The sequence below is a fragment of the Anabas testudineus genome, chromosome 1 (genome assembly GCF_900324465.2).
Source record: "Anabas testudineus chromosome 1, fAnaTes1.2, whole genome shotgun sequence".
Classification (NCBI taxonomy): Eukaryota; Metazoa; Chordata; class Actinopteri; order Anabantiformes; family Anabantidae; genus Anabas; species Anabas testudineus.
Genome location: NC_046610.1, coordinates 9,754,422 through 9,775,160, shown reverse-complemented (window position 1 = coordinate 9,775,160; position 20,739 = coordinate 9,754,422). Strand labels below are relative to the sequence as shown.

Here is a 20,739-nt window from a genome sequence, read left to right as displayed (position 1 = left end):
GTGTCATCAATTAGCAGCTCCATGTTACAATCAACCTCCCATCCCAGGGGACTGCCTCCCATCTATTACAAGATGAGAGAGGGCGCACGAGGCACTTACTCACACTTGAAACCAATTTTAGCCCTTTGCAGCCCAGCTCCACCCAGGAGATGACAGGTTACAGTTTCTCACTTGACAAAAAGTCCCCCTTATCAAAGCTGAAGCTTCTGCGGGTGAAATCATTCTCTTTTCCTCAACACTTGTTTTTTCTGTCCTATTAATGGTGATTAATGGCAAGCTTTTTCTGTTTTGTTAATAGAGCTTTTAAAGATCACAGCATTGTTGAGAACGCACCGAACCTCCAGAAAAGCGTGAATGTTGTGTCACAGAGTGAGGTTAGCTGAGGTTAGTTGTATGTGATTCTAAGTGTTACTGATTTGAATGCCAAGAGAAGTGGTATGCGTCTATATGTGCTTCTGACCAACTTTGTGTTTAGGTTGGTATCATGGAGAAAGACTTGTATACTGTAAGTGTGTCTGCAAATACAGTAGATTTTGTTAAGCTGGGGTTGGAGGTAACTCAAAATCAAGTGTTTAGTATCTAAATCAATCTGATGAGACAAAGCTAGTGTTATAAAAAATCTACGGTATGCAGATATCCACAGTATTGTATTGAATTATTGCACATCTATGTAGATTCTATGATTTCCTTTGGATTTGAGGACATGACACGAGGATTTCAGAAAGTCCCAATAGTCAATATGTCCATCACAGTGAATTCATTTATTTACTTGGTTATGCAATACCAGGGTACTGAATGAGAGCACATGGCTCATTGGGATTGGTTTTATTTCTCAGTTTTACTTTTAAATTCGAGTACTTCATTGCCAGCATAGCTATTCCCCTTTTTGGTTTGGCAGATTTCTCTTGAGAACAATATTTGCAGAAGTTTTCAATACTGTAGAACACCAGTGCTTGATTTTAAAATCAATGTATTTTTGAATTTCAGGTGTATCCAAAAAATTTAAATGTATTATTTCTGGTTGTGGTAACATTTCAGGAGAATTTTGGGAACAGGTGACCTTCATGCAACTACCACCATCTCTTCTAAAGGGCCTCATATTTTTTTCTCTTCCAGATCATTAGTCTTGCCTTGTTGATTTGTTTCTTGTTTCAAAAAGTTTAGTTTTCTTTGTGGAGTTTTCCTAAACAGAAATGTAAAGTGACATAGCTCTTTGTGTAACTGTAATTATAGACAGCTCAGCACTGAAGGTGAGAGCACTGTTGTCCTACCTTGCCCGCAAACATAAATACAGACACGCAAAATTATTTTGTGTATACATAGATGGAAAGCAGGTGTGTAAACGTGCTCATACATACTTATTCCACATATATGTACACACATACATCATGCTACAAAATGTTGTTTTTCTTTATCCATTCCATAGCATGCAACAGAGGACCAGAGAGGGCAGGGCAGCTCTAGGCTCCCTGGGCAACTTGTTGTGAAGTTAATGATCCAGATGTAATAAGGCTATAATTGCCAGGCCAGTTTGTTTTGCACCTAATGTTAGATGGAGGGTCAGTGCCTTGTTATATATCTACCAAGGGTGGACAAGCACACTGACTCTCATGCATGTACAATTTTTCACAGTGTTCACCCTGTGGGAGCCTTGGAGGCAGTAGTCACAAAGAGGCCCTCCTTTCTCTCCCTCACTAATATACCCACATGCTCCCTCCCTTTTGCTTTCAGTCTGCTTCTCAGTTCCTCTAAGTGCTAGTTACTAATTAGAGATTCACAAGCCCTGGTGCTATCACCAGGATCAGGCATAGATACTGTGACAGATACATATTGGGTCTTTTGTGTCTGAGATATTCACTCTCGTAGGGTCATGGTTGCAAGAAGGATGGGCTACAGGGGGATAAAATGTGCACTGAGACAGAACATGAGACTTTACTCATTAACAGTGATACAACGACTGCCAAAATCTTTCTTATCCCCACCCTCAATGGGTTTGTTAATTTTGTACAAAAAAGAGTAGATTCTTCACAAAAATCAAGGCACCGTGCTTCCTTGACATACAAAAGTTTAAAAGCTCTTTTATCATTGTGACTACATGACTAAAAACAAAACCAACATGTGTCAGCTACATACATAAAGTTGTGTGAGCATATACAGTGTACAGATGCTACAGTAAAAATAAAACGTACATCACAAGAACATAAAACGTTTTATGCGTCCAGCAAAATCTAGCCTTGACTCTAAACATCAACATTGTTAATATTTTGGTCTGATTTAAATCCATATTGCTGTGATCATTGGATAATTTCTAGTGAAGTCAGCACCCAATGCAGACTTAATCAGAGTTAATATAAAGTGTGCATGAGCCCCCCCTGCAGATTTGTGCCATTGGACAGCCTGCTCACAGGATTATGCCTGTTAGGATCACCATTCTGCAACCGCAGGGACTTTAAATTCACCCACACACACACTTTCCCCCCTCCTGCCCTCCCCGTGTCCCTGTGAGACAGTACAAGGCTCGTCATATCATTTCAAGCAGCAACACCTGGGGTTCAAAGTGAAGAGGTAGCACATTAGTGCTGAAGTGTACATGGCCACGCGGTCTCTTTTCACCCTGTTCATTAGCAGTAACAAGGCTACCACTCTGTTAGGTCTTTATACATGAGTAGCATGCAAACTTATACTGGCGTACCCTGCCACTGAGTCTCCAGAGAGCTTCTTCAAGGTCCTAACTGGTGCGGTGCTACGATTCTGCCCTCAAGCAGGAGACCTGCAGCGGCCAGTGTTAAGATACATTCCTAGGTTTGTGTCAGGTTCTCTCTAGAAACATCACGTTCATCCAATTACAAAATAATAATATAGATAATATATGTCCTTTACAAATATCAGTATGTCTTTAGCTATGAGTATTTTTCGGCCTCTGACCTGTCAGTTTGCTGTGTCCCAAAGGTATTTGTTCAGTGGCAACTGGATTTGTTTTTCTGGAACTAAAGAACTCTTTTTCTCATCCAAAAGACTTTTTCAGTTCTTCAGCCTTTGAATGAGAGGTCAAACATGTTCAGGTAGTTCAATCCAGTTGGCACTTTTGGGATAACCCTGACCTGGATGACGGTGTCGATGACATGACGATGACTGAATGATGTTTTTTTGCAGGGAAAAGAAGCCTGTTCAGAAGCTCCAAGAGACCAGGAGTGGCTAGACCACTTCAACCACATCCTGCAGCAAAAGGTAAGGGTCACACATATGCAGTATGCACACCCTTATTAAAGGTACTCTCAATAATTAAGAGTCTTATTACTGAGAGTAAAATAAGTAATTTTTAAAAATGTTATATTAAATGTGTTTTTTCTGGTTCTTTATACTATAGTTGTTAATTGAAACCACGAGCAGAGGCCTTGAAACAGTGCATGTCTTTCACAGTATGAGTGACTCTCTCCAAATGATATTGCTAAAATCATCATAGTTTTTTCCTTGTTTTACTAACATCTAGTTTTTTACATTTAATCCATATTGCCTAAATAATTTGTTGTTAGAGTAATACCTAAGAAGGAGATAATTTCTCATATATTATTTTTTAGTAAGACTGTTTCAATACAAAATGTTTGTATGAGTTTTAGTCTTGTCTTTCTTTTTTTTTTTTTTTTTTTTTCAATTGGAGGCAGCCTTCATTTATTTTAAGTTTGCTCTCTCCAGGTATTTCCATTCAGATTTGAGTTTTTGTCTATATATCTATGTAACCTTTCCACTATGCTCCTTTGTCAATCTTCTATGTAGTAAATCTTGGGTACCAGGTTCACCCATATTCAACAAATTCCCACCCAAATGGCTCCTGCTCCAGGCTCTGAAAAAAAGCAATGATGCAAAAGATAAAACAAAGTAAAGCAACTGCATCCTCACTGTGTGTGTGTGTGTGTGTGTGTGTGTGTGTGTGTGTGTGTGTGTGTGTGAGAGAGAGAGAGTGTGTGTGTGTGAGAGAGAGAGTGTGTGTGTGAGAGAGAGAGAGTGTGTGTGTGAGAGTGTTTTTGTGTGCACAGCCACTCATCTGTGAGTGCTCTGCTGGAGCTTTACTCGAGTGCTGTCAGCGTCTGCTCGCTGTGATATGTGTATGATTGAGAGTGTCGAGTGTGTGTATGTGTGGCTTGTCTGTGTTCTTGTCAGCGGCTGCCGCAGGCACTCATGCGTCGCCTCCGCACCACGACACACACCAGACACTGTTCTCTTGTTCCCCAGATCTTCTTCTGACCTTTCCACCTTCTTCTCCCCCTCCCACACTAATACACACACACGCACACACACAACACTCTACTGAATCCATGTTTTTCCCTTCTAGCTGGACAGCTCTCAGTCCCTGGTCTGTCTCTCTGCCATCCTCCACTGTCCCGCATTCCTCTCTCTCTCTCTCTCCCTCTCTCTCTCTCTGGCTCAGACCCCGAGGCAGCTTGTTAGTGGGGAACTAAATATTGATTTGGCGGGCCTGTCGATGCCGGGAGAATGAGCTAGTGTCCACCAGAGACCTCGGCACCGGCAGCCTTCTATCGACGTTTTCCGTGGGCAGAACAGGGCTGGTGGAGTGGTGGGGAGGGGGGACTGGAGCTGGTGTGGGGAGTGGAGGAGGAGAAGTACGGAGTATGACAAGGCTGAGACTCGCCCCCAGGTCCCTGCGGGGACCGCTGGGACCACCACAGTCATCCCCCCCTTACTGCACTACAGCAGACTTTTTCTATCCCCTTTCAAGTCCATCTTGTTCTGTTTTTTATTTATTTATTTATTTTAAAATTTTCCTCGTCTCTCTATCTTGCAGTTTTCTCTCACTGTCTGGGTTTTTAAAAGCACACTGTCGTATCAAGGGGGCAGAAGGCTCTCTTTCTGCCTGTGCATTTCATATTTCTGCGGGCTGGTGAGACATCTGGAATGCCAAGAGAGCAATGAAAGGCCACATGAAGATGATTTTATCACCTGAATGTTGGGAAATTTAGATAAATGTCCTAATTTGACATTTTTAAGGCCGATGATTATGAACTGTGATAAGGCTGCGCATATTGAAAAGCCAGTGCTTTCTTTGCAAGTGAATGCACTTCACAAACTCTTATACCGTCTCTTTTACTACTATACTATACTTTTATACTAGTCACTGTCATAGCTTAAGAAAGGCTCACCAAGCAGAACATCTGTGAAGTGAAATAGCCTGGTGTGTCACCCAGTCTGTGACACTAATAACACACTGCCCTAATGGTGATATGATCTTCAACCTGATCTGCTCTCATACACACTTCTGTGGATAGAAAGATACAAAACAGAAATAGAACCAGTAGAAAGAAAGATGAGAGAGATCCATGTCCTTAACGGGCTGGCTGTCACCGAAAGAGGAAGAGGATGCATCTGTGTGTGTCTATGTCTGGGTATGTGTATGTACTCGCACACTCAACGGCAGCCTCATCTTGTCACTGTCAGTGCTTAATGGAGCTGCCAGTGGGACAGCACTTTATTATCTCAGTGGCCCTGTCAATAGCAAACCCATCACTCTGTGTGTGTCTCTGTGCAAGTGTGTGTATGTGTATTTTCAGATATCAAACCGCTCAAGAATGTGTATCTGTGCCTATGTATGTACCACTGTTTGCAATCTCTGTCATGCACTGCCACATGTCAACATAACAAGGACATGAGACATCTGCAATACACTGGCAAATAGTGTGTTGCGGACATATGTGACTGTTGAGTTGTAGCTTCCTTCATGCCAAAGAATTGGCATAGATTTCTGGAGGCCCCTCACCATTGCCTCATATGTCCACTCAAAACCAAATGAAACATTGCGTTCATTTTCTTGTCTCTCACCTCCACTAGTGAGTTAATAAAATCAAACCCTATGCTTCTCAGTAGAGAGCCACCATAAGCAGCGCTGCATACCCAGGATCGAGGGACGGAGCTGTCTAATAATCATGAGCAGGCCAGGGGGTGTACTGTATGGCTCCATCGCAACCCACCGTGAATTTGGCCAGCAGTGAAGATGGAGTGTCCATGTGGGCCATGGGGTCCAGGCACCGGCCCGGGGAAGCATTGATTTAATTGCCTTTGGTTTATTTGTGGAGTCCTAATTATTGACTGGAGGTAGAATTTAATGGGCCAAGTCTTTATGAAGACAGGGAAATGCCTGGCTTCTGCTGTTGGCCAATAATGAACAGGAGGAGCATGTGCATGCAAGCGTGTGCACATGCACGCAAACACACACATTCCCACCAGATCATTTTTTAGACTCATTTTGTACACACACACACACACCCATCTGAAGCCTCATGACAGCATAATAACATTTAAAAAGTCATTGACTCTGTTGATTTCTTTATGAGAGGACAGTGGTTTGGTTTACTGCTATGGGGTGGCGCTGAGGGCCTGCTAATATTTACCTCACAATCACACCCAGGGGAGACGTACAAGCATCACTTCTTATCAGCTTCCAAACTATAACAAGCAGGCAAACATAACATTAAGACAGTGGTAGAGACAGGCCAGACCAATCTGGACTAGACTTGTTATGAAACATCAAAAGCATTTATGGATGGACTGCAGGGTCTCTAATTTCAAACCCTTATTGAACTTTAGGCAGCAGTTCCTGTATCTCATTACTACAACAGTAAATAGCATTATTTGTCTGATGTTGAATAAGAGGTTTTATTCATTTCACTTCTTGTCAAAGCTTCTCTCCATATTGGCACTTCCATAGGGCATTGCATCATTAACCCTCACTATCATAACATTTCAAAGGCTCCATGCTTTACAGTGCTAATTTAATGAGAAAGTTTTCTATTGTTGTCGGTGCTGTGAGTGTGAGGGGTGGTGTTTTGTGTTGTGTGGCTCATTATGCCTCTGTAATGACAAGGAGCAGTTCTGAGTCCCACACTTCTCTCTGAAGGAAAGTGACTCTAATTAAGCCTCATTTAATGATTGAGCTAATTAAATCAGCGACTCTTTTTTCGTCTCTTATTGTGTTTGTATGTGTGTAGAGGGGACTCGAGCTGAGCCTTTGTACTGTAAATATGTCACTGGAACATTAGTGGGGTTTCCCAGGAGGAGAGTGGTGTTAGAGTTGTTGCGAAAACCAGATCACACCGTGATTGTCTATATTAATCCAAGTTAATTGGTTTAGAACCACTGAAGTTCAAAACTGTTTTCATGCCGAAATGTGTCCACACCAGGTGTTTCTGGTGGTTTCTGTGTTTACTTCCCTGTGGGAAAATAGGTAATTCTTCTGCTGAGCATGTGTGAAGAGCTGCCACCATCCAGAAAGCAATGAAAAAATGTTATATTACCACCTGTTTGGGTGCTGATCTACAACTGTTTCTACAAATTGCAAAATTCATTTGAAAAGAGCACTGTTTTAGGCCAGAAAAGAAAGTTTTAGTTTCAACAGAGGTTTCAAAACAGGGAGACAACGATTTTTTTATAGATTTACTCAGCTTAAGGTAGACATACTCTTAATGATTATGTTCAGCTTGTATTTCACACATATAGAAACAACAGATACTGCTTGTTGGCACTGTTCCTTAGCAGTTAAAAGGTTGAGTTGCTTACTTAACCAGCAACCAGCAAAGCTACTGTTGAGCAAACAGCACATTTCAATAGGTTGAATGTTTGGCCTGGCCAGGTGAATAATTTCAGTATCATTCTTAAGTCATGACGCTATTTTTGTGCTTTAAGGTTATTGCTGGTGTGATTGCACCCAAGGGTTGTCCTCTGGATCAGAGTGGACTCGCACAGAAAGAGAATTAATAATGAAACAGTGGGCATTTTCTCAATGTATAAATTGCTAGATGTTTTAAACTCCCATATGTCACTGGATAAGCATTGAAAAGCAATAATTTCTACCACTACCTTGTTTTGCATGTGACAGTTTGCTCCAGGCACAGCCACTTTGTTGATTCTCACTGCTTCCTAGTACACTACTTCAGCCAATGAAACATTCTGGTAATCACGGGTGTGCTGTTGATCATTGAGTTCCACCTTAAGGTTGCATCTCTTTTGTATGGATATCACCTTTCTATATTTATACCCCAGTTGTGCCTGAATCACCTCATTTTCACACCTAATGAGTAGGAACCTGAAACAAAGACCCAGAGCTTTCCTGTGTTTAATCTACGGTGTATTTAGGTCAGATTCCTAACAAATGCATGTTGCACACTGAAATGATGTTTCCAAACAACGTATCAAGAAAAGGAGAGGTTTTTAATTACAGTATTTGTGGCCCCAAGTGTCCAATTCCCTTTCATATCAGTCTCTAGTGGCCTAAAGGGGAGAAAAGAGAGGGATCTGTTCCGCTGCAGGGGTAGGTAATTACGAAAGAGAGGGAGAGAATAGGCTTGTTGGTGCTTTAGTGATTTTCTTACCTGAGCCCTTTTTTGCAAATGTGACATATTCATTATCGAAGATAATCAAATGCAAGACTTTTTAGTATGGCGCCTTTGTGCTTGAGCTTTTTTTTTTTTTTATCTATTTATCATGTTGTTGTTGTTGTTGTTATTCCCCCGTTTGATAAATTTGATTTTCAAACAAAAGTGAGAAGATCAAAGATCAAAGAGCTGTTTTTTCCCCTCTGTGATAAAACTACTGTAACTACTTCTCCCTCACCTTGAATAATGGCCTAGATTGGATATGGCTCATCAGCCAGGGACAGCGATTCATAACTGTGAAAACACTCCTGTCATACTAGTCAAATCAACACCTTTCTTTTTGGCCTTTATTATCAAGATAAGCAGTAGTGTGCATCCTTAAGCAATATTGTATAACTATACAAACTCTATTTACATTGTGATATAAACACTTTTTTTTTGAAGGTCGCAATGTGCTTCTATAGTGTAATATTGGAGATAAATTTAGCAGCACTATCTACCTAATTATACACGGCTGTTAAAGTGATACTGATAAGTCCACTAGTTTAAAAGATGCAGAAGAAACACTCACTGGCTACTTGCTGAACCAACCAGAAATTTGGATGATTTATATCTCTTTTAGGCTCTCTGATTCCCCCTCCCTTCTCAGTCGTACTCATTTAGATATCCTGCAGCCTGACACAATCTCTACAACTACTCACAAATTGGGCCCTTGGAAATAATTGTGCTAACCCATTCCGAGGGAGAAGACAAAAGAGCTAGAATGATCGATCCTTTAAGGAAAAAAAAAAGTTGGTGTGTAATGCCACTACCAGACAATGGTCACTGGAGTGCTTCAACTTTGAGCTGCTCCTTGCCTTTAGGTGTGCCCCGGGCTATAGAATGGCAATGTCATTTAATTGGCTCATAAAAACACCTTTTCCTTGCAGCCCATGTCCTTGTCTTAACACACACACACTCTATACTGTATATACACACACATCAGTGTCAGTGGCTTTGCACATCTGTTCACTCCTGAAACATGTTCATGAAATCATACCTAGACAAAAGGTGTGCTCTGCAGGGCCTGTTGAATAGTAATGGATTTGAGTAAGCATGGCTTAACGCTACAGTAACTATTTTAGTGTTGCCAAAGGGGACAGGGCCTCTTGCAAAACAGCAGTTGGGTTGCTTAGTGCTGCTGCTGGTGCTGGCTAGCTCTGCCAAAGGGGACAGGGGCCCAGCTAAATCAACTGTAGCATAACATTAATGCCAGTTCCTAACACTGCCTTAAGCAGCCCATGGGATCCAGTAGAGCATCTGCATCTCAGCTTACCTCCAACTATCCTTCAGGGTATCAGTCCCCAGCAACTGTGGCAGTTAGATGAAAGACGATGGTAGTCCTGCTGGTCCCATTTGTGAGCTTTTTCTTTTTTATATATATATAAATCAGATGCAATAGAATCATTTATCAACCAAGAAATTATAATCTGTACTTTGTGACATATCAACTTTAATGAAGCTTTATTAATTTATTTATGCTACTGTGCCTCTGCTCATATGTTACACAGTTTGTGTTTTTTCATGAAGGAATCTAACCTTGAACCACTACATCACAGCTTGGCTTCAGCTGTGGATCTGTTACATCTCTCTTTCCCTCATTTCCTGTCCCTTAAAGATTTAAAATGCTGATGAAGTAGGTAGGGCTTTTCTCATAGCCATCCTCTGTTTTAACATAACATCTGTTTAAGGCTAAAATTTCTCTCATGTTAGGTTTATCTAGAACATGTTTACCTGTTAGTGTTGTTTACACATATTCCCATATTGGTACTTTTAATTATCCAGTCTCACGCTTTGCTGTCCCATAGAGCCCTGTGTTTGTGGCTGTTCCTTTATTTTAGTGGGTTTGTTTGCATAGTTAGTGGCTCTAAGTGCAATTAGTTGATTAGGAAAGTGTGTGTGTGTGTGTGTGTGTGTGGGAGGGAAAGACAGAGAGAGAGAGAGAGAGAGAGAGGGAGCGAAAAAGAGAGAGAGACAGAGAGAGGGTTTTCCCAGAAGGACAGATGCAGAGGGAGATGTCTCAGCAGTTACTTCAGTGTAGTGGTTCTCTGAGGACTAGCGTTGTGTTTGATGCATCCAATGCTGCTGGAACTGACTCCCCACTGCACACGTGCACACACACACACTTCCCAGCTCAAGAGGCCTTGTGTTCCATGCTCCTGTTATCTTTAATGAAGAAGAGAGGTGTCTAGGGGCAGGAGGACTGTTTTTGTGTGAGTTTCAGGGGTTCCTACTCTCCAGATGCACTGGATATTGATAATGTCTTTAAATCACATCACAGTCCTTTTCTGTGTCCTTAAAACATTCCAGCTGCAGACCTGAATTCATTGTGTTGTGAGTTTTTGTTAATCACTTCAAAGGCATTCCCTTGTGTAGATTTTATCCAGAAAAGTTTGTTACAGCATTTGTGTCAGTTTCTGTGTGGTTCACATTTCCTTTTAATAGTAGATTTTATGATATTGAAGTCACTATTTTCAGCTTGGCCAGTCCACTCATCTCATACCATGTGACTTAGGAAATTGCTCGGGGAATTAATTTGTTTCCCTCGCTTGAGAAAGGCGCTTGTAAAAGGCAGCCCATAACATGAAGTGAATATTTATGGGTGATACAGTAAGAATACCTTCCTTTGATCAGGCGCCCTAATGACCATAGAATCCTTGTGTCGATTCTGAGGGAAAACAAAATTAGCCAGATGTCTGAGGAGAAACCTGCCCACCGCTTCATTTTCACATTTCCAATGTTTCCACGACAACAATTAAGCAAACACATATAGAAAGTTCCTTCATACTCAACCTTTGTAATCCTGTATGATTAAGTGCACATCAATTCTCACCCTTTTTCCCAGCATAGATAAAATCCACTAAAAACACAACAAGGTAAATTTCCCCAGTGATGCGATAGACTGTTTTAATTATGCCTTGAGGCATGTCTGCTGAAAAGTGATCAACTTAAGCTTCTAGGGCAAGTGTAGTGTGTCTTCAACCCCACCAAAACAAGGGAATGGTTATCATTTCCTTATACTTTTGTTTAGTAGAGTTTCACATTTTAGGTCTGTCCTGAAGCGCTTTCTGCTGCTGCAGAAATTCCTCCTTTCCATATTGGCCATGAAGAGATTCCTTTCAAACACGACCCCAGTGAAAGATGAGGAACTAAATTCAAGATCAATAAAGTATTTCTAAATTTCAAAACCATCAAACTGGTTACATTTATACAGTATATTGACACATGATTTCAACCTTTTTCAGTACTTAAGAATTCTCACTGACTGAGGATAGAAGCTTTAAAAGCAAAGTGTGGCATGAGGGGTTGAAATTACTGCTGTGCAGCATGTTTTGTCAAAACAGTCTTCATTGACAGTCCCTCAAAAAGTTTCTCAAGTCCTCAGGCCCCATCTGAGGTTCTCTTGTTTCACAAAACAGCAAATAGGTTCTCTGAAAAGCTGCCAGGTGTCAAAAATCTGACTTTTTTAATAGTGGTGTTTTCCTCATTTTCTCTAACCCCTTCTACCGCTGCCCCCACACTCTTCTTCTATCCTTCCCCTCCCCTGCAGATTCCCTCTGCCGGCCAGCTAATGGAGGTTGTGCGCGTGAAGATGAAGGAGAGGAAAGTGCTGACAGAAGAGCTGGCCACGCTCGCAACACCAGTCAGCGAAAAAGCCTGACTCCCTGGGCTGAGGCTGGAAAAACTGTCATCCTCTTCTTTTTCTCCCTCCCTTCTTCTCTCCCTCCACAGTTTCTGCTCAGTGGGAACTGAGCTGAACCAAGCTGAGCCGGGGCAGCAGAACCAATATTTGTGAGAAAAGCGCTATTGACTCACTCTGGGCCACTGGCGCAACACAGCAGCCCAGGTTTTGTAAATGAGCCCTCAACATCTGTGTTAGCGCTCAGTGCACTGTGTCTATCAGACAGGGCCCTTTGCGCCAAGCTAATTTACAGTGCAACGCAGAGCTGGGGTGATGAGGCAGATGCTTACACTCATATTTAAGTTGGATCCTTTTCTTTTTTTTTTTCCGCTTTCTTTTTTTTTAACCTGTCTCCCTAATTTATTTGGCACCTCAAGGACCTTAGGGTGCAGGGACCTGACCTAGCAATGCCAAGTCGACACTTTGAGAAACTCACAGTACAGTACAGTACATCACAGAGGATTATTCATCATAAGTGGTTATATTCATTTGTCAGACCCGATATAACACTGCTCTCAAAGACCCTATGGAATGATTTTTAGCAAATACAAGCAATTGTTTTGAATGTTAATGAAAGAAATTTGTTCCACTGATAATTTTATCAACAATAATGTTAAATATGAATTGTTCCAAAAACCTCTTCTTTATTTCAAAATAAAAGCCCATTGCACCTATTTATGTCTATATTTTGTTCTTTGACCACTCGGTTTATTGTTGTTCTTTGTGTAAATGAACTTCGTTCGTTACAGCAGTTCAAAGGGCTGTCAGTGAGTGTTGGATGGTGACTGAGGATGATCCAGTGGACAGCAGGGATCTCACACCTCTCTCATGATTGACAGCTGACTGTTGGCATGGTTCCTGTCTGTAACAACTGACCCCTGCTGTTGGCATCATTAAGAAGGGTCCACATGAGCACACAGTACAGCACAGTACAGGGGTGTTTTGGGGAGTGGTTCCATCCTTGACATAGCTACCTCCAACCCCTTTTATCTGTTTCCCACTTCCTCCCTTTCTTATTATTCATCTTGAATATTAAACTGTGATCCTCTGTCCTTGAGCTGGCATCCTACACAGGAGACCACACACACTCCTCCCTTCAAATCATCCCTCTTTTTTCTTTACCCCTTTCTTCACCTTTGCCAGCTTTTGTTTTCCTTTTAACAGTTAGCTTCTTTCTTTTTATTATGTATAATTAACAATAGTGTGAAGAATCCTCCAATCAGGAATTAAAAAGAAATAATTCCACTTTTCAATCCCCCTCCCTTCTCAAATGTATGCTAATGATGACGTATTCCTTTATCTTTTTATAATAAAGGATTAGACCAGGACTGTCTCTAGCTGCAACTCGGGGACCAATTTAACTGGGATCCAGGAGAGACAAACCCCGTGGTTAATTACCATTCATTAACATAGTTTGCATCTTTTCTTCTTCTCCAATACCCAGGAGCCAGCTATTGTCAATATTTGTCCCATATAAATTTCAGCATTTTTTTTTTCAGTCACTGTCCTCCAGCGTAATGGAGCTAATGACAAACATTAATAACTCAGAGAAATCCGGTGGCGCAGTGGGTATAGAAGAGCAAAGCATCAGTGCCACGCAAATTATCTCCAAGCCCCCACCTCTTACTGTCTGTCTCTATTTCTCTCTCTTTCTTTTAGAGTGTAATGCATAGTCAACATGTTTGCTCTCCGAGCTGCACCATCCGGTCTCAGCTGACAAACTCGTGCTATTTCTGTGACATATTCAAATGTGGGCCCCCTCAGCTGGTACTCCCTTGGGTTTAATTAACCTGGTCTTGCCTCTGACGCTCCCTCAGTGAAGACGTTAAAACGATCTTGAAAACACCCTTCAAGCAGCCACCCACCCCCCAAACACACACAGCCATGTCCTACAGTAGATTCTGTATATGATTCATCTTTTTTTCTGTGTAGGAATGGTGTGCCGTACCCTTTTCTTCTCTTTCACTCTTTGCTTTTGTTCCATCCTCCTTTTCTTGTAGAACTCTCATTAAGAGAGGTTTCCTGTGGGAATTACTTTGATCAGTAGTTCCAAATGCAAAGTCTTCCTCCCTTCCCTTTTTATTCATTCCAACACAATCGACTCTGTGTCATTTGTTTCCTCTGTCTTTAACTCTTTCTCTCACCCCAACTTCTTTTTAGGTCCAACTTGCCTGTATTGTTTTGGGGTTTTTTTTTCCATAAATTCCAGCAGGAGATTGTTCCTGGAGGGGCGAAGGAGGTCAGGGTCAAGGGTTGACTTTAGGGTCGATCGATGATTTGTGTGATTTGGTGTGTGTCCTTCGGTTGAGAGTGAATGCATGCCACTTGGGTGGGAAGGCGGGAAGCCCACAGTACAAAGAACAGTCAAAGCACAAACTGAAAATTTCTGCAGCCTCCAACTGATTAGTCTTTGCAGATCTCGTCAGCCAGCTGTTGAGTGAATAGAAAACAACCTCTGGTGATTTCCCTTACTTCACTGACACAGTTTCACACCCTAGGTATTGCTGCCAATACACCACTATGCTTTGATTTCACTCACACACACAGACTTGGCACTGTCTTAAATAACAAGCTACCTGTGACATTCAGCCAAATGTGTTTTTGACAAATGTATAATGCAGCATGTTTACAGTTTTTATTGTGTCTACCCTCCATGTTTGATCCACAGAGAGACTGTAACAAAAGGTAGATGCTGTTTACATTGTGCATGACAGAAGTATCCCCACGCTTCTGTATTTACACTGATTGTAGCGTGTAAAGAGCCAAATGATAATTATTGATAAAAAATTTTAGGTATCTGACATTCATGTATAACGTTCCTTTTCATTCGATCAGACGCCACCTCACAAAGAAAAAAGGAATTCCACTCTCTTGATGCTCATATGCTATGTATACAACCTCATTGATCTTCACTTGAACAAGTCCCTTATCCTCCTCTACTGCACTCCAGACATGAAACGGCAGCAGATTATGGGTGGATGCTGCCCACCGTGGGAAGCAAGGGAGCAGATAAAAAGGCCAGTCACTCAGGGGACCAAAGCTATGTTTTGATGCTGTGTGATAAAGCAGAGGCATAGGGCAGGAGGAAGGAGAAGTTACAAGATCTACCTTTCTATATGTACATATACTGTATACAATATACTCTCTGGCTTCTACTTTTGGATTTCCCCATGCCTCTTTGACTTGTCCATTGTAACCAAGCTCTTTCTGCACTTTTATTGTTCTTTGACGCTCACACTTTCTCCGTCCCTATGGACTGTCCTAAGCCTTGCTCATGGCAGCTGTCTCTCTAAAGCCATGGCCTGAGCTCCTGGGGAGAAAAAAAGAGAGAAAGGGAAAATGAGAGTGGGGTTGATCTGATCTCTAATCCCCCCCCCTCTTCCTACAGCGTAGGAGAGAAGCTGTAGTCCTCAACGTTACCTTAGAGAAACGTGCCTTTTTGAATGTGACTACCTGAACCTTGTCGTGTCCTTATGACTAATCTGCTATGTTGTCTCAAATGGTGTAGAAAATGTTGCTCCATGATGTCGATGATCTGTGATCATCAGAACTATGGCACTCTGTATTGTTGTTGAAATAATTAAGTGGCAGATTTTTGTTTTGTACAGTAGTACCATTTTTTGTGTGTATTCAGAATTTTTGAAACAGTAGCAGTCTTTAATGGTCCTGATGCTGTAAAACATGCATTACTGGCCCTTTTATTAGGACTGTACACATGTGCAATTAAATTCAATCCAGTACAGAAACTCTGAATGAAATATACTTTTATGGGGTTATCATTTCTCGGTTTTGGTCAGAAAGTTCTGCTATATGTTTATAATTCATAGTGGGCGGTGAAGTCATACTGGAAAGCATAATATTAAGAGGTGTTTCTAATATTTTCGCCCTTCTATTGACATAAATGAATGAGTTATAATGAAATTATAACCTAAGTGAAGCCTTTATAGCAGAGCTGTATCGGATTGCATTAGATTGTACAGGTAGACCTAATAAAGTGGCCAGAGAGTGTATAATAACACCTTAGTCTGCAGTGTATAGCTCCTCAAAGCACCTCTCCACCTTGACTAACTTTTCCAAGTGCTCATTAGCGGACGGGCTGAAGTTTGGAGGGTATAAAGCAGGCTGGCAGATTACCCCCTGTAAAGTAGCACACCTCAGGTAATCACACTAATGAATTCAAGCAGCCCCTGTTCACCCACCCCTCTTTCCTTTCTCCTCATCCCTTTACTTACTTTCTCCCTTTTTTCTACAGTGGCGGCTTGGTGCAAGAGGTGCCAAACAACAAAGAAGTGTTTTTTTTTGCATAATATTAGCACTGCACGCTCGCACACAGTTGCGGGGGCCTGACTGCAGGACTGACTGGAGGCTTCCCATGAACACAGGTGGAGCAGATCGAGCATCACTGGGACCAATTAGAGCAGAGCACAGGTACATTAGCATGTTTGAGTGTTGGGGAATGGTGTGGGGATTGGTAGACGAAACACGCACAAACACATGACCACGGTCTGGTGTGTGTTAGTTGTTTGTCTCCAGTGACACAACTGGCATGTATGTGACAAACGACCGCTGGTCTGCTGTCACAGCACGGCAGCTCTCTTCACTTGACCTGTCTTTATTTATGATGAAAAGTAAATATGGCCAGGTACTAATGTTTGAAAGATGAATGTAGAAAAAGTGAAGTCAGTTTCGTGTGGGCTGTTGCCTCTAAGGTAAATAGAAGGAGTGGGGGGAATGTTATTCACGTCTTTCACATGCAGCCGAGAAGCCTGCTCCTGTGCTTCAGAGTAGACCATTGTTTATAACGTACCTTAACTGACTCAGCAGCAGCTCTTCTCTGCGCTTCTTTCTGGATGTTTGAACGTCTAACCTCAACCTATCCTTAAAGGTGATCACAGATATGCTGCAAAGGTCACTTGTACTTGATCTCATTCATACAGACTGTTGGACTGTCTGGGTTTACATGACAATGTCAAGCAGAGGTCACGATCTGCATCAGTGCTTATTGATCACCCGTCAGGGGGAAATAAGAGGGGTTGTGACGGGTTCAACCATTTAATCTACTGTACATACATTATGTGTTTCATCTTTGCAATAATATTTCTGTTGGCCTTACATTTTATTCCTTAGAACAAATTAATTGTCGTTTAGACTTGGAGAATTGAAGAATGTCCAGTTTGGTGGCCTCAATACTGCAGCCCTGCTTATTGTAAATAGACCTCATTATACTCTGACCACCAGTGAGTAAATCTTCTGAGTTTACTCAGGTTGTGCATAAATCGCTGTTTCTGGTGACAGTTTAAGAATCTCTGGGGCTGTACACAGCAGGAAGACCTTTAATATAAAATAGCAGGATATTCAGTAAAGATTAACATTTGTCAAACATGTTAAAACCTCCCCCACACAAATGTAAACTACTTCATGAAACAGAAACTCATTCTCTCAGTCGGTGTTGAAGACAAAAATGAGACCAGTTAATCACAAAAAAAAAAATTCTCATTTCACTTGAGCTCAGCTTCCATCTGTCTGCACAGCGCAGGTGAGATTTATTGTCTCCTGAGTTAAGACAAATAGACGCTCACCTTGGGCCACACACGCACATGAGGATCACTGAGCTGAGGGACTGAGCACTTCATCAGAGCTGCCTGCTGAGGCCAGTGAGCAGGAAACCTGAACCAAGAACTGCACTGGAGTTATTGTCAGCAGCTTTGATGTATAACTTTTACTTTCTAGCTAAGGCAATAACAGCCACACATACGAAATAAATGTTTGATGTCTGCTGTGTTCCTACAATGTATGTGATATGCCCTTAAAGGTGTGCTGATGTAAACCCAGACAGTGAAACACTGCTGCACTCATTGCTGCATGCTGTTGAACCACTAGGTGGCAGCAAAGTATCAATGATTGATTTACATTTAATGGATTGAGGACAGACATATACACATTCATATAACACAAGATTTAGAGCTCAGTGGGTAAAATATTAAATTGAATTAAATTTTTGAATTAATTATTGAATTTTTCTTGTGGTGACTCAATGCATCACTTGTGTGTGAGCTCCAGTGTGTGTTTTAAAAATCACACCTGCCTCTGCAGTTAGACAGTAGCTGTCGATGGCCAATCTTCAGGATTATTTTTAGACATTTAGTTGAAAACATGTTTTTAATGTGTCGACACAGATGCGTCCTTGACAGATAATTCTTTCTGTTCCTTCTGTCTAAATGTAAGTTCAGCAGGTCGACGCAGGGTGGCGCCACCAACTTGGCAATTTTTTGTCGTCCTATGTTTTTTTTTTTTTTTTCAGCTTCTGTGGTGGAATTGGATCATTACAAGTAAATTAGACCCAAATAAAAGTGAAAGTTAACATGCAGAGATGTCAAGATGTTAACTCTGCAGGTGTGGTGTAGTGTTGTCACATGTGGCACATCATCCATGATGATCTCGTGGGAACAAATACACCGCCCACCACACACAAATGCACACATTACTACACCTGTTAATAAGAGCAGTACGCAGCGTGTTTGCAGGACAAACACCTACATATCGCTTATAATGTTTAAAAAGAAGGTGCAAACAAAGCGTAGCAAATACTGTGAAGTGTAAACATATATGTTGTATGTGGTGTGGGCTGTTCAGAGCTCTAGGTTTGTTTTTCACGGCTGCAGAAGTGCATATATTTAGGATTTGACAGTGTAGTTGGTGATGGTCTCTTCTGGTGGTGGTCTTATTCCAGTATTAGTGACCATATGGGATGCGCCTCTGTCTCTCTAAGTCCTGCCACAGTCGTCCAGCCATCTGGCGTCGAGGACAGACAGATACGTGTGGATGACTTCTTACTAAAGTAAATATGAATTCCCTTGTGCACAGTGTGTGTGTGTGTTCCAGGTCTGCAGTGTCAGAAGCTTTAAGCGCCATTACGCACAAGTCTTACGTCCCCGCGCGTCCAGTTCATTATCTTAACATATGGTAAATCATCACTGGCTGTTGGATCATGTTTCTTATTCCATGTCGTGTCTATTTCCTGGTGAATGATCTGGTTAGAAACTTTACTGTCCACATTGTGGAAAGTTGTCTTTGGCTGCACCGTGGAGTTTTAAAAACAACACACCGAGGACAGATGTTAGTAATATCAACACACAACGTGATTTTTAAAACACAGACAGTAAAAACAACGTTACCACAACAGATGAGCTGCTATTGGACGAATGGTGAGTTGTTGAATTGTCAGCAGCTGCTTCCAGGCTTAGAAATAAAGTTTCCGTTTTAAAATGAATGCAGTTATTAAACATGGATGTCAGTACACCGGATTAAGCTACAGTGAAACAATAAATCTTCAGATTAATATAATGAAAATAATAAAATAGGCATAAGAGGTGACAAACTAAAGTGGTTATACTGTATATGCACAGTTTGATTTTGTTGTTACCACACCGCCATCATCTTTTTTATGTGGGTTTCAGTCATTTGAGTCCATCTGTTATGCTACACTGCAAAAAAAGTCATCACTTTGATTTAACTAAGCAAATAGGTGAGAGCCTCATATCGGATGCTTACTGTATGAATTATTATGTTTCAGCTGGTTATTTAACCCTAAGTGATGCAGTGAACAGCTTCTTGTTTCTTAAACAATCAAGTCTGAAGACACATCCTGTGGTCGTGGAAAAGATGTTGATCTGTTTCAGAAGAGTTAAATTATTGGCATCTAACAAAGAAAACATCTAAGGAGATTGATGAAACTACTAAAACTGGGTTAAGAACTGTCCAATGGAAGAAGGTCATGTGGTCTGATGAGTCCAGATTTACCCTGTTCCAGAGTGATGGGTGCATCAGGATAAGAAGAGAGGGGGGTGAAGTGAAGTGCACCCATCATGCCTAGTGCCTATTGTACAAGCCTGTGGGGGCAGTGCTATGATCTGGGGTTGCTGCAGTTGGTCAGGTCTAGTTTCAGCAACGTTATGTGTCCAAAGAATGAGGTCAGCTGACGACCTGAATATACTGAAAGACCAGGTTATTCCAAAAAAAAAAAAATGTTTTTCTTCCCTGAGGACATGGACGTATTTCAACAAGACTGTCAGAATTCATCTGGCTCAAATTCTGAAATTGAGTGGTTCAGGAAGCATGACACATCATTTTCACACATAGCTTGGCTACCACAGAGTCCAGACCTTAACCCCACTCAAGATCTTTGGGATGTGCTGGAGAATACTTTGCTCAGTGGTCCGACTTATGTCATCAATACAAGATGATGATAACAAAAATATTAATGCAGCTCTGGACGAGAATAAATGTTGAGACATTGCATTAGCTCATTGAAGCAGTGAATGCCTGGCGTAATCAAAGCTAAAGGTGGAAATATTGGAGTGTATGACTTGGATGTCTATGGAGCTGGTTTCAGCTGAGTTAGTGGGACTCCTCGTGGATTATAGGCGCTGTCCAGGGTGCTGAGACCTGGGAGCTCTACTGAGGCTGTTCAGCTTTTATTAGTCATTCAGTCATTTTGAATTAAAGAACCAAAATGAATTTGGCACCTAGAGTTTTAAAGTTTTTCTTCTTTTGTCCTGCAGAAATCTGAAGCCCATTGATCCGATTTGGAGAAAGCGCGCAGAACCTCTAAACACCACTCGCGTGGTTCTGGTTCGT

The 20,739-nt window shown here is 41.5% G+C and overlaps 1 protein-coding gene across 6 annotated transcripts in view; it reads left to right on the top strand.

The window, feature by feature from the left end:
* Nucleotides 1-12,764, top strand: part of cntln (centlein, centrosomal protein) — a 79,752-nt gene extending 66,988 nt beyond the window's left edge. For 4 of the 6 annotated variants that reach the window (XM_026360785.2, XM_026360789.2, XM_026360783.2 and 1 more), the window contains 2 exons: nucleotides 3,154-3,228; nucleotides 11,971-12,764. In XM_026360785.2, the coding sequence (XP_026216570.1) occupies nucleotides 3,154-3,228; nucleotides 11,971-12,081 (186 nt within the window). In that variant the 3' untranslated portion in view covers nucleotides 12,082-12,764. Of the gene's footprint in view, nucleotides 1-298; nucleotides 325-3,153; nucleotides 3,229-3,774; nucleotides 3,876-11,970 lie in introns of those variants that run through there. The other 2 variants (XM_026360787.1, XM_026360788.1) reach the window with 2 other exon arrangements.
* The last annotated feature ends 7,975 nt before the right edge of the window (nucleotides 12,765-20,739 follow it).